Source organism: Gossypium raimondii, chromosome 3 (genome assembly GCF_025698545.1).
Source record: "Gossypium raimondii isolate GPD5lz chromosome 3, ASM2569854v1, whole genome shotgun sequence".
In the NCBI taxonomy this organism is placed as follows: domain Eukaryota; kingdom Viridiplantae; phylum Streptophyta; class Magnoliopsida; order Malvales; family Malvaceae; genus Gossypium; species Gossypium raimondii.
Genome location: NC_068567.1, coordinates 52,200,298 through 52,214,549, shown reverse-complemented (window position 1 = coordinate 52,214,549; position 14,252 = coordinate 52,200,298). Strand labels below are relative to the sequence as shown.

At 34.2% G+C, this 14,252-nt stretch overlaps 1 protein-coding gene across 2 annotated transcripts; it reads right to left on the bottom strand.

Annotated features, from left to right (window-relative positions):
• Nucleotides 1-8,855: 8,855 nt before the first annotated feature.
• LOC105794648 (ADP-ribosylation factor 2-B) lies at nt 8,856-12,566 on the bottom strand. Of its 2 annotated transcripts, none has more exons than XM_012623924.2 (7): nt 12,400-12,566; nt 11,767-11,937; nt 10,883-10,953; nt 10,602-10,721; nt 9,802-9,920; nt 9,635-9,716; nt 8,856-9,098 (listed from the first exon to the last, which is right to left on the bottom strand). In XM_012623924.2, exons 2-7 carry the CDS (start codon nt 11,912-11,914, stop codon nt 9,093-9,095), a joined length of 546 nt encoding a protein of 181 aa, XP_012479378.1. In that variant the 5' UTR covers nt 11,915-11,937; nt 12,400-12,566; the 3' UTR covers nt 8,856-9,092. The 2 variants fall into 2 exon arrangements, with proteins under 2 accessions (XP_012479378.1, XP_052484462.1); XM_052628502.1 differs by having other exon boundaries at nt 11,767-11,927; nt 12,400-12,558.
• Between the last annotated feature and the right edge of the window lie 1,686 nt (nt 12,567-14,252).

Here is a 14,252-nt window from a genome sequence, read left to right as displayed (position 1 = left end):
TTCAGAATATTGATCTTGAAGAGATGAAATCTTAGATCAATAATAAAATTTCAGCATGTTGTGGGAGGACGGTATCTACGATCTTCTATACATTTCTGACATCATTAAATCCGATCACATTTACCTACCTTCAACTTTTCGATGATGAAGATGTAGAGACAATAATAGTAGTTCATGGAAAATTCAGAAATCATGCAATTGAATTATATACAGAGTTAAATGATGATGAGGAGGTGAACGCAGTTGCCAAGAATCCTAGTTCATACAGCCAACTTGGGATCATAGAGGTGCCAACAACATCTCAAGGAGAAAATCTCTAGTTTGTTGTTCGTATTTTGATCTAAATGCCCCTTTGGAGGATCAATATGAGGCTAAATGTAACACCTCAAACCCGGCCTAGATGTTATGGCCGAATCTGGAAGTGTTACGATGAAGGGTTTTAAACACATTCTTTAGGTTAAAACTTTACGTACTAATTGTTACCAAAAAAAGGGTACACATTTTCGGAAAAACTTGTTTTTATATTCTTTATTAAAACCGTTATTGTTGTTCTTTTAATGTGAATCATAAATATGCAGTGGAAGTTGGATAAATCGTTATAGATAAAACTGAGTTTTTTTTTAGAAAAACCTTTGTTTGCGTAAAATCGTGATATTGTCAAACATCGCAGTATAAAATTTTTAAAACACATCCAAAACCAAAACCAAAAGCACACAGTCTAGAGAGTCCCAAAATTTACAAACTCTCAAGAAAAACCAAAATCTAAAATAAAACCGTTAATTTAAAGACAATTTTTGTACTAGTGGTCACCGCTGAGCCTCTGTCGCACCGATCCACCTATATCTGAGGATTACCTGAACAGAACATACAAACAGATGTGAGATTTCAAAAAAAAAAAACTCAGTGTGTAACTTATCAGAGACATTCATGCATATGAGAACAAAGTTTTCGTATACATATCAGATGCAGATACATACACAAGTCCTTAACAGAAACAGATCATGTCAGAATCAGATAATCAGAACATATATGCAAAATCCTACCCTCATCCTCTACACACTATCTCCGACCATCCCATCACACTATGTAGACACCCACCCATCCTTACACACCACATAGTGTCTGTATGACACTTATCAGAATAGTATGCAGCCATGCTGCTAGATAATAGGCGAAACGTCGCTTTCCAGTACATTTCCTCCACATATAAAAAACCCACCCTAGATACAGATACAGATACAGAATATAGATAACAGGTATAACAGAATCAACATGTTTAGCATGCTCATATACAGATATCATATATGCTTATACAGACAATCAGACGTACATATCAGTTTTACTAACTCAAATAAGTCTATCAGAATAACAGATCTCATGCATTAAGGGTTTGGTTAGCCTATATCGACCCTATGGAAGCCCACAGTCAATTGGAACGACTCAAGCGACCATAGGGAAAATTTCAAAATTTTGGGCCCACATGCCCGTGTAGGCTCATACGCCTAAATTGGCCCTGCCCGTGTGGTCCACATGCCTAAATTGACCTAGCCCTTGCCCGTCACATGGTCGTGTGTTGCACACGGCCAGCCACATTACCGGGCACATGCCCGTGTGGCGTCGACAGGCTATTTTTTGGCTTTCGTCGAACATTGTTTTTTCGTGTTTTTGTTACACACCTGGTTCAGTTTTGATGCTACTGTAATCCTGAGACCTCCGAAACCTAAAAAGCAGTATTCTAACGACTGATTAGCAATCAATCTACGAATTTATCAATACTAAACCGAACAATGATCACATGTACAAATTAAACCGTTGGAACAAAAACCACTTCTTCACCTTCTTTTCCTACACAATAGATTCACAAAAATCAAATTCCCTACTACACACCTCCACACCTTTTCCAAAAGAAAACTCTACCATAGATTCACAGAAATTGAAAACGAAAATAGGAAACAGAAACCACACACACCACTTACCAAACCAGGCAAAGGAACCGCGGACTCAAGGTACAATGATACGAATACCAAATTTTGACAGAATCAAAAAGGAAAGAGGAAAGAAAGAAGAGAAAGACGTCAAAAGAGAAAAAAAAAGTGAAACACTTAGAGAGAAAATAAGATAAAAAAAACAAAAAAATTGAACCCCATAATATCTCAACTTCCCCCATTATGACCCACTAACTCACAATTATCTCTGTATTCCGCTTCTACTGAACTTCTAACACACAATTAAAGCAAAAATTATCGCCCACGCCCACGCAGGGATTCGAACATAAGAACTCCAGTAAGCTAACTCCTTACCACTCGAACCAACAGGCTCATTCTGATATGAGTTTACAAACAATATTATGTAAGCCCACCCAACAGGGATAAGGCTACGATAAAAAATAACAGAATTTTCCAGAGAGTGGGACTTGAATCCAAGACCTCATACATACACCCTGAACACTTAACTACTGAAACATATACATATTTGTGACAGAATTCACAGAAACAAAGTTAAGAAATTTAGGACGTTACATTACATGATTATCGCGTGTGAATATGCTAAGCGAATTGTGCAAGTGTACACGTCGGATCAAGTAATAAAGTGATAAGTGAGATTGTCTTCATAGGGATCGGTTAGGTATAAATTAGTCAAGTTATTATAAATGAGTGTGATTAATGCTATGACAAAAACAATATTAAGAATGTAATGATAATTAAGGAATACTGATGTATGCAATACGTGAATTCTAACAAATAAATGAAAATGTTATTGCAAGACAAGAGTAAGAATACAATGACAATTATGAGAATGATTATGTGAATAATATGTAAATAAGTAACAACTAAGGATGTGAAAATAAAGATGCTACATCAAAGGTTAAAGGATCTATGATCTTGAATCGTAGGTTGGGATTACTAAGAATCTACCATTATTAACCAATAATACCTTGGCAAAATTAATCTTATTCTAATGCTCGGAAGAGATTTAAAATGACTTGCTTCTTTCGAGAGTAAGACCTCAAGTTACCTTGCCTAAAGCGATATATGTCTATAGGTCTTTAGCACGGTACCTAGCACTTTTTATTTTCTTTCTGTATGGAATGCTGCTTTATGTCTAGAGACTCCTACAAGTATTCAGTCGAGTACTTGCTCATATCATTCAATTTCGATGTAACTAACCTACCTTATCAGTATTAGATTAATTTCATAAACATGCTACACATTCATCTATGTCTAGAGATTATACACATGCGATTCATAAATACCATTAAATGAAATAGTAAATTAAAACTAATCTATGTTTTATCCATTAAAGGAAATGAATGTTTCATCAAGCAATCCCAACCATATGAGATTAACTCATGGGTTGGACAATAACATCCAAATTCAAAATATTATTCAACATCATTTTCATCAATTAAGATCACAAAGAAATAAATAAAAATGAAATGAAGAACTTAGGGAAGATAGCTTTGACCTATCCAGTCCACAACTCTGGCAACGTAATATCTTGTGATTACCTAGAGGGATTGTCTTTTTCTTGTCCCTTTCTGACTCTGCCTTGTTCTTAATCGTTATCCTCTACTTTCGTTAAAGGATTTTTTTTCCAATTCTCTCTCTAATTGTCTCTCTCCTCTTTCCTCTTTCTTGTTGGGTTTTATACATATTCTTTTAGATTAGACCCATGATCCCATGATCTTTTTCCTCTATTTTAGGTTTATTTTTCTAGTATACATACAACAGGGCTGATAACAATTAAGTGTTGACTGGGTCGCTTTCTGGTATTGCCACAATATTCGTGTTAGCAAGTTGTCCAACCTTTTGCCACGAAAAACCTTCGCTCATTTACTTTTTTTTCCTCATTTTGCACATGCCACTTAACAAGAAAATCCTTCCCACAAATAATTAGAAGTAACATGTAATAATATTTAAGTACAGTCTAAGCCTTTTTAATGCAATTTCATAAAAACACTAATGAAAAATCCTAAAATGCAACTAAACTTACCTAAGTACAGGGAATTAATCAAGTCTAAAGACATAAAATATAACTCTTTTCAAGAGTTATCAACAACCATCTATATCTGGGGGCGTTCAAAATTCAACATTAGACCTTAATAAAAATGTTGTTGAGCCTGATGCAGAAGAAGTGTCAGTTATGTTGCATACAATGATGGAAATAATTCTGAATTTAGTGATCCGTACGAAGATGATGTTTCACAAGAAGTAGAAAATGGTGAAGAAGACGAAGGTGATTCTGATTCTAATGAAGGCATCCAACCGAATACTACTAAAACTGGAGGTCAGTCAAGTGGACTCAATTCGGTTCTTCCACTGTACAAACCTCCGTCTCATATGCTTAACATAAACTTGAATGCAATGCATGCTATAGAATTTCCTGAATATATAAATATATTATCGGTCCACGTGATGCATTCTAAAGCGTAACCTAAGGATTTATGTGTGGGTTTGTAATTTATAATAAATGAGGCCACTATATGAGCCTTCAAGGAGAAAACTTTAAACTCGAGGTGGATTACAAAGTTGCAATTTCTACCATGACCAAATATGTTGGTGAGTGTTAAAGTGGTAACAAAGATATAAATGGAGGGTCAAGGTAGCATTGATGAAAAAGAAACAAAATTAGGAAATTTGAAAATATGAAGGTCCTTATACTTGCACAACTAACTCAAGATTATCACAAAATAGATTCCAAGCTTATTTGCAAATTAATAATCCCGTCGATCAAAGAGAATATAACAATTTTAGTATCATTACTAATAGTTGATATGTAGTCTCGATTCAAATGCTCCATCACATATTGAAAGGCATAGAAAACGAAGCTGAAGGCAATAAAGGAGGCCATTATAGGAGCTTTCAAGGAGAAAACTTTAAACTTTGGGTGGATTACAAAGTCGTAATTTCTACCATGACCAAATATGTTGGTGAGTGTCAAAGCGGTAACGAAGATATAAATGGAGGGTCAAGGTAGGATTGATGAAAAAGAAACAAAATTGGGAAATTTAAAAATATGAAAGTCCTCATACTTGCACAACTAACGCGAGATCATCACAAAATAGATTCCAAGCTTATTTGCAAATGAATAATCCCGTTGGTTAGAGAAAATCTGACAATTTCAGTATCATTACTAATAGTTGATATGTAGCCCTAGTTCAAATATTCCATCACATATTGAAATTCATGGAAAGCAAAGCTGAAGGCAATAAGTGAATTGTTCAATTATTGAGACGAATCTTAGGAATTGCAAATATGGATAGCTATGTTGAGGTAGTTTGTTCTGAATACGATGGTTGAACTACAGACTCTCGATGCAGGTGATTCATCCAAGGATATAGTTCAAGTTAAATGGATGTTCCTGATAAGTCTAAATTATATAGACTTTTATAATACCTTTTTAATTAGAATTCATGCAAATCTCGAGCATTTGAATAACTAATTTTGTTATTTTGGTTCATATTGAGACATTGGGAATAATTTAAGTAAAGTTTGTAAATTTACATAATTAGGTGTTAATTTTACGTAATTTCATTGAATTATGCTACATGATAATTTATTTGTTAAATTGTTGTACTATGGACCATTAATTTACTCAATGTTGGGAGCAATTGAAGAAACATATAAGTGAGTTGATTATCCAATACTTTGGACGACAAAGAAGATGAATTGGGCTCAGAAATATTACTTTGACCTAGATTAAAGATCGTTGCTGAAGAGAATTAAAATTCTTTTCAATTGGGTTGCCAAAACTGTCCAATAAGGGGGCGAGAGCCCAATTAGGTTAAGGCATGAAAAGCAACCCAAACTAGCTTTGGAATAATTGAATTGAAGATCCCTACATATATGAAAAAAATCACAAATCAACCTCCAACTAATGCCTTGATTGCCGTCCAATCCCATACTATAAATTAAGGAAAAATCGATCACAAATCAAGTAACCATCAACCCCTCATTCCATAATTCATGATCGAGCATGCAAGGGAGATTATCAAGGGATGTGCATGCTATTTTTAGCAAACTGCAAAGTTTTCCTTCAAGTATAAATAGACCATTCCATTCACCTTTCATATCATCCATCAATCCTTGAATACATCTTTCATTTATCATCTTTCTCTCTTTTCTTCCACGCCAAAAGCATTCCATTTCCTCACTTCTTTTTATCTAGCTTTTCCTTGAGAAAAAACTCTTTTGGCTAGCCACATTGAGGACAATTTGCAAAGGAGCAACCTTGAGAATTGGAGGAAGCCACCACGATTAGTCTTCGGGGAATCACCGAACTCATCAAAGAGTTTCTTCTTCCTTTACTTTTAATTTTTTCTTAGTTATTCAAACATGTTTGCAAATTTTTCAATCGTTTTTCCATTAATGATGATGACTTAAATTTGTTTTAGCTAGAATAATTGAAATGATTTGATAAAATTCATTCGATTCATTTTTATGTTGTTCTCGATCGTTTATGCTTCCAATTAAAATCATTTATGTTATTCATGCATTAAAATATGGTTGAATGCATTAAAATTAGTTGTTTAATCTTAATCGATGGTGTTAATGGACACACTAATTGGAAGATGCATTCTTAATTTATATCCTAATCAAAATAAATTAAATGTTCGTAATAAACTAAGAAAACACTATTACCTTGCATAACTTTAGGTTTATGTGATTAAATTGTTTCAAACGTAATCATCTCCTGTTATTTCACATAAATTCTAAGGAATCCTTAGTTAAATATGGACATTGAAATATACATGTTTTTCTAAGTATAAGACTTCAAAAGAATTTATATTAAATTTCAAGTGAATATTTACGTAAGGATTTGAAATTTAATATTAGGTAGATAACAAAATTTATAATTTCGTACTATAGTTTGATTGGATGTCATAAGCAGATCCAAAAATTCAGGAATGCATCTCGTCCAAATTTTTGGTCAATCGCAATATTTGGCACATGAAGGTGTCATTGATAGTTTTTGTGATGGTGAAGATGCACGAATCCGACGGAGTGATGTACTAGTTTAGGTTTAGGCAAACTATCCCACCATCACCTTAGGACCTTGAAAAATTACACAAGGTTGACTTGCGGGGGAGGACTAATGAAGATTGGGCGAAATTCCATGAGAAATATATCAACATTTGGGAGTATAGGTATGATTTCATACCTATGCGCAACCTTGTTCTCACACCGGAATTGGTGACCTTTCCGAACTACATGAGATGGTTTGGACATCATAGCAAGTCTTATCTACTGTCAGAGAAGGAAAGTACTAGGCAACGCCGTCGTAGGAAGCCAAGACGACCCCACATAAATCCTAAGTCGGGAGTACATGCCACTTTAGTGGAGTCATTATTAGCTCCAACCCAACATGAGGCACCAATGTCAGCACCACCTCTTGTTCAATATGGTTTATATTATTCTGGTGTTTTCACTAACCTCATTATTTTTACACAAACACCACACTGTGCACCACCATACCTTGCATCAACACCTTCTGCACCTGTTATTTTTACACAAGCACCACACTATGAACTACTGTGCCCTGCATCAACACCTTCTACAGGTATTTTTTTGTACCACCTTCGTCCCCAACACCATATTAAACGACAATGTCTACAACAATACAGATGTATCCGCCATCACCGACAATTCTAACATTTTATCTGTAACCAGGTTATGCGACATCATACACTTATCCACCGGTAGTGTTGCAAGCACCCTCGACGTCATTATTTTGCTAAGGTGGTTCATTTTCGCAAGCACCTATTACTCGAAGGGACAATATGCGATGGCATCTTGGAACAACATGGCATTCAAACATGGAGGAATGAGAAGAAAATGAAGATGGAGGTAGAGGTGAAGATAAAGATGAAGATGGCGAATATGAGGAGCCGGAACCCCAACTACGAAGAAAACCTACTCGCAACTGACACCCACCAGGTTGTAGCACCCATTCAGCCTGATGACATTTTTTTAAATGTTTTTTCATGTAAATCATCCTCTAGTTTGTTAACTTTTAATTTATATTGTATTAAATGTTTTTCCATGCACAATGTATTTGATATCAATAATGTATATTTTTTTTTCAGTCTACGAAAAAATAAAAAATTATTTACATTGTATTCTACTATATTTTACATTAATAATATATCAATATTCCCAATTTACTAAAAAATGAGAAGCAATGAAAAAAATGAACAAATTGTCTATCAAAAGAATGAATAAATGTGTTAATGAGATTCTGTCCTCAATGTTTCCCCCATGTGTGGGCATGTTGACCTCGTATGCTCTGCGTTTTCAACTGAGTTGACAGGAAAGTGTGTCCATACTTTTAGTCACATCAGTAGAAAATAAGCCCATCAAAACACATTTTTTCTCTCTTTTCAAAATCGGCTTATTTTCCTAAATATCTCAAAAACCAGCCCAAAACTCTAATTTTTCTTTAAATTTGGCATTCTCATTAAAAATTTAACAATTAAATGACGTGAAGAAATTGCAAAAATTCTTTTTGGGTGACCAAAGAATGCACCAACTGGGTAATTCACCCCTAATATTATTTGGTCTCTGCATCACAACCGGCCTTTGATTCTGCAGTTTCGAGGGCCTAATATGATCAGGGGCGTGGCCATCTGGTGCAACTAAGAAGTGAGCTTACTTCATATGAATGAGTTTTCTTTAATTAAAAAAAAAAAAAACAGTTTTGTGATTTTGATTATGCGATATTTAAGCATGAGGCCTAGGAGACGCTTCTGAAGCACTCCATTATAGGGACTTGCTGTGTTGCCAAATATCAAAATCCAACCAAAGCTGCTGGATAAAACCCAAAAAACTGTAAAATAGATCAGTCGCAAAGAAAAATTATCCAAAGGTATTATATATCCAACCAGCCAGTTTTTTAGTTACAATATAGCCATAAGTTCCCAACTAAATTAATGATCATCACAAAATGCAAATAAAGGCATAACAACAATCCGACTGTCTCAGATGAAAAATGAGGGGGAAAGGAGAATGATTGAAAAAAAATAATAATAAGACGAGATAATGCTCCCCCCTGCTTCCAGAACTTCCCACATTGCAAAAATCTTCTTAATAGCTTCAGGCCTGCAAAACACGTGTGCAAGTATAAGAAAAAAGAGAAAGGGAACTTTCAATTAGGGTAAATGGACGCGGGCTGGCTAAGCTATTTGCGTTTGACTTTAAAAAACTTAAATTCGACTTGCATCTTGTTGAGTCAAATTCAAGTGCTCGTGAGCTGAATTAAAAATGTTTAAATTAACACTAAAAAATCTCAATTGACTCAAGCTCAAGCACGAATAATGAAGTTTGAAGTCGAGTATGAGAATCAAACTCTTTTTTCACTAGGTAAACAAGCTTAAAAGATGTTAATCAAGGAAACTTGAGCAGTTTGGTTTTTATTTTGAACCAAGCTTGAGCTTCAAATGTCGAATTCTGTGTAGTTTATTCCAGGGATGTATATTTCACTCAAAAATCTTTGCAGCAATCCATGGGAAAAGGAAACATAAAATGTACAAAATAACAAACATTGATTGGTTTGGCTATTATGTGCTTATCCTAGAGGGATGCATAGATTACGTAAACTGTCTCATAAAGATGCTTGTGCTAGTATCCATTCTTACCTTGTTAGCTATGTTGTTGGAAAGCCAATCTAGGCCCTCATAAAGCCCCTCACCAGATGTTGCACATGTACTCTGGATATACCTGAAAGACAACCAAGGTACACCAGTGGTAATGAATAAGAATGAGATTGAAAAGTGCAGCACGAAAACTCAGTGAGTAAGCTTACCAGTGACGCTGTCGAAGGGAATGGAGGCCAAGCTTGTCAGTTATTTCAGCAGCATTCATTGCATTTGGAAGATCCTGCTTGTTTGCAAATACAAGCAACACAGCATCTCGCAGTTCATCCTGAAAACAAGTCAATGAACTTGGTAACCATGAAACCCAGCAAAACTAAACCAAGAACAGAGATTCAGCTCATCTTTCTAGGTTTACCTTCAAAATTTCAGTACCAATCCATTTTTATTTGATAATTTCGGTCTCCACGTGGATATCAAGAATGTAAAATATCATTATTTTAACAAACAAGAACTTTAAGAACTACTTTTGGTTAATAGAAATATTTGGAACAAAACCAGTAGCATAAATTATGCAAATAATTTTCATTGAATTTAATCATTAGATTCTAAAATTGTAGTTTCAGAGACTATATTGTTTGTTGAATCAACATCTTTCAACACAACATTTGCTCAATAGCACATAGTCGTGATGGTGTTCTTTGAAATAAACAGATCAAATAACATGGAAGAATCATGCCATTTTATGTTGGATGTATTTTCATACAATTGTTCACGGGTCAGATTATAGAAAGATAATCGTTGATAAGAAATGGTTTGGGTGTAGGGGAGTGTGCATCTAGGCCACCTAGAGAAGCCATCCTTTAGCACGTATATGACTACTAAATCTTAATTTTGTACTCAGTGAATAGCATTGAAAAGGCAATTATCAGTTATAATGGCAATAAAACACATGCATAAAAAATGACCATAAAATCAAAGGTTGATATCCACTTAGAAGTAACTGCCATACCTCATTCAACATTCTATGCAATTCATCCCTGGCCTCAACAACACGGTCTCTGTCATTGCTGTCAACCACGAAGATGAGACCCTGTGTATTTTGGAAGTAATGCCTCCACAAAGGACGAATCTGGATGGTTAACAATAAATGAGAAAGACATTATTGTTTTGCCATTACTTAAATATCAGAATATGTAAAGATCCAATAACTATTAAAGTGTCAGAAAGTAAATGGCTATTTCAAGTATTGCAGAAATAACAAGGCTCAACATCAAAGTAAAACACTTATACCTTGTCCTGACCACCAACATCCCAGACAGTGAAACTGATGTTCTTATATTCAACAGTTTCCACATTAAATCCTGAATGAAAGACACATGACACATCATGAGCATGGATCAGTGCATCACAGACATTAAAAAGTTAACATACCAAACAAAATCACAATATGAATTATAAGCATTATGGTCCTGAGACTATAACATTCTAGAACAATCATTTGGTTTGTTTCATTCCTTTTTTGCTCGACTCCATCAAATGGAGAAGTTCTTCCAAGTCATTCTTTTTAAAGCAGAATGGGAACCATAGAGATTTGTCAAACATAAGTTATTGTTTTCTTGTTATTACACCCAAGTAAGACCTCCGCTGTTGAACCAAAAACAGAAAGGCCTATTACATGGGGCACTTCAAGAAGTTTGTGTTAAGCATACATTCATGCCGTTTTGCAAAGCCAGGATCAAACTCTTCCTTTTTACAATGATTGGGCCATGCATCATGTGTTGCATGTTTTTCCATCACCTTGGCTCTAGAAATCATGCTTAATTTGGTTCCATTTGGTTACTAAATGTTTCCTTTTTAATTAGCATGCTTATAAAAACAGTAATGGTAGAATAAACAGAGTTGAGCATCCTGTTGGATCACAAGCGCATGTGCCAAGTGGTCTAATCGTAGAATGAAATCTAGCATTTGAGGATCAACTATAAGTTCTAGAGGGCCAATAACTATGAATTCTGAAAAAGAGAAAAAAAAAGAACAAAAAAGAAGACAGAATGGTTACATGCTTAGCAAACTAATATCTGCCATGGAGCACATGACAACAGACTTTTTCTAAATGAGGGGCAAGCAATCATAAGAACAGAAGAATTAACATAGCGCTAATATACATGAGCACTTACCGATGGTGGGAATAGTGGTGACAATCTCTCCAAGCTTGAGCTTGTACAAAATGGTAGTCTTACCGGCTGCATCAAGGCCCACCATCAAAATTCGCATCTCCTTCTTGGCAAAAAGCCGGCTGAAAAGCTTAGCGAATGACAGCCCCATTTATCTTCTCTACCTGTTGATCCCTAAATATAATGCAAATTCACAGATCATTTTCCAACTACACAAAAAATAACAACTGAATTTCAACAAATCAAATAGATCTGGATGTAGAGTTACGAAAATCAATGCCATGAAACCTCATCAAGAGTTAAAAAAAAGGTTCAAGTATACAAACAAAGAAAAACAAGAGATCTAGAATAATTCATCACAGAAATCTTCAGATCAGAAAGGAAAGAAAAAACTCCTCATAATTCCACACGCAAGCCATGAAATGAACGTAATAAGTAAGGAATTCAAGCCACGGTTAGTTCTTAACCAAACGAAATCAAAACGATAATGAACTCAAAGCCTCACAACAAGATCAAAGTGAGAAAATCCTGTGAAGTGCAGTGAAATGGTTTCTTACATTCATCGCTTCCGAGATCGAAAACCAAATATCAAAACAGAGATTTGAATTATTGATATTATTTTAGTATTATATTTACCTTTGGAGATAATCGCAGAGGGATCCGCGAGAGAATTTTGAATTTGAGCCAAACGGAAGAAAAGCGAATGAGAGAGAAATTTGAGAAACGAGAGCTTAGATTGAGACCAAAGTTAATTATGGAATAGAAAAGCATATTTGGATGGTTTAAAATGGAATGGAAAAGGATGCCAAGAACCGGTCCTCGGCTGCACCGTGAGCCGGACCAGATACTTTTCCCGATTATTTTATTGAAATAAAAATTGCAGCGTGTAATTTCGCCTTTTCTCCAATCAATCAGCGGCACGTCACTGCTGTTTACAATATACTTGCATTGCCAATTGCGATTCCGGCCTACCATATTTTAGTATCGGTTAAAATATATCATAACTACATCTACTCCTTAAAATTTTGAAATTTAGTTTTAATATTTTTATTTTTAAGAATTTAGTCCTTTTATTTTTTTAATTTTAAAAATCAGATCCAATTATTAACTTCCTTAAATTTATTAGTGTGATGTTTTTGAAATAAAAAATATTTACTTAGTAGCAATGCAACTAAAAAAATAAAAATGTAATGAACCTAAATTTAACAAAATAATTTTAACAAAGTTGTTAGATCTGAATTTTGGAATATGAACAGTTGAAGAAATAAATTCTAAATTTATGAAGAGCAAGGAGACTTATGACATATTTTAACTTTAATTATTTAGTACATTTGAAATTTTAAATTCATAAGCAAGGTCTAGATTTCATCATGTGACTTGAAATTATATTTAAAATTTTAAAATAAATAAACGAGACATGTGAGAAAATCTTAACCATGTTGAACCCAAATTGTAACCTATTAGTCGAATGTTCATCTTCCTTAAGATTACCATTAGTTTGAATAATACCATTAGTTTGAATAATTGTATACCAAAAAATAATTTAACTCTTGCTTATAAAGATATAATTTTTCACTATTTGCATATCAAATAATTACCTTAAAAAGTATCTCATACACTGATTGTTGAGGCTTTTAGACTCTACAAGTGAATTTAAGATATGACAAAAATATCCTATAGGTATAGTAAAAAAAAAATACAAAAATTAAATATATAAATAAATATGAAACTTATTACACTCTCTATCCTTGTGGAGTAAACCTGATCATGGGTCGGGCCACCCGACCTGGCCCGAAGGCCCGCCTGAAATGTATGAGAGTTTGGGCAAAAATATAGGCCTAAAAAATGGGCTTGAACAAAAAAATAAGGTCCGTTTAAAAAATGTGCTGGGCCTCAAACTCAGCCCCGCCCGAATTCACTAAAAGACAAAAAAATCTTTTTTTTTTGAATGTTATTTTCTTGTTGTTTTCTCCCTATTTTGCTACCATTTTACTATTATGTTGTTAATATTTTATTGTTATTGTTTGGATATTGTATAAAATTTATTTTATTGTTAATTTTGTAATTATTTTAAAGACATTTGTTAATTTTGTTATTATTTTAGAGGCATTTGCTTATTAAGTTGTATTTATCTTAGTGTTATTTAAGTCTACATATTTTTAAAATTTATTTTCAATTTGTTGGGAAATATTTATTTTGATTTTTAGTATTTTGATGTATTATATATATTTAAAATTATAAAAATAATATAAAAATTAATACTGAAAGGCATCAGGTTGGGCCCAAGTTTTAGCATTTTTATCTGAGTTATATGTATAATGATCCTAGCGTGTTTTTAGGGGCGGATGTAAAGCCTACGAGATTGGCACTTGGTGCCCCAACGTGTTTTTGGAGGGATGTTAGCCTACGAGCTAGGCACTTAGTACCCAGGGGTGTTCTTGGTTGGATTAGCTCAGTTGAGTATTATGATGTGTTTTGGGTGGATAACC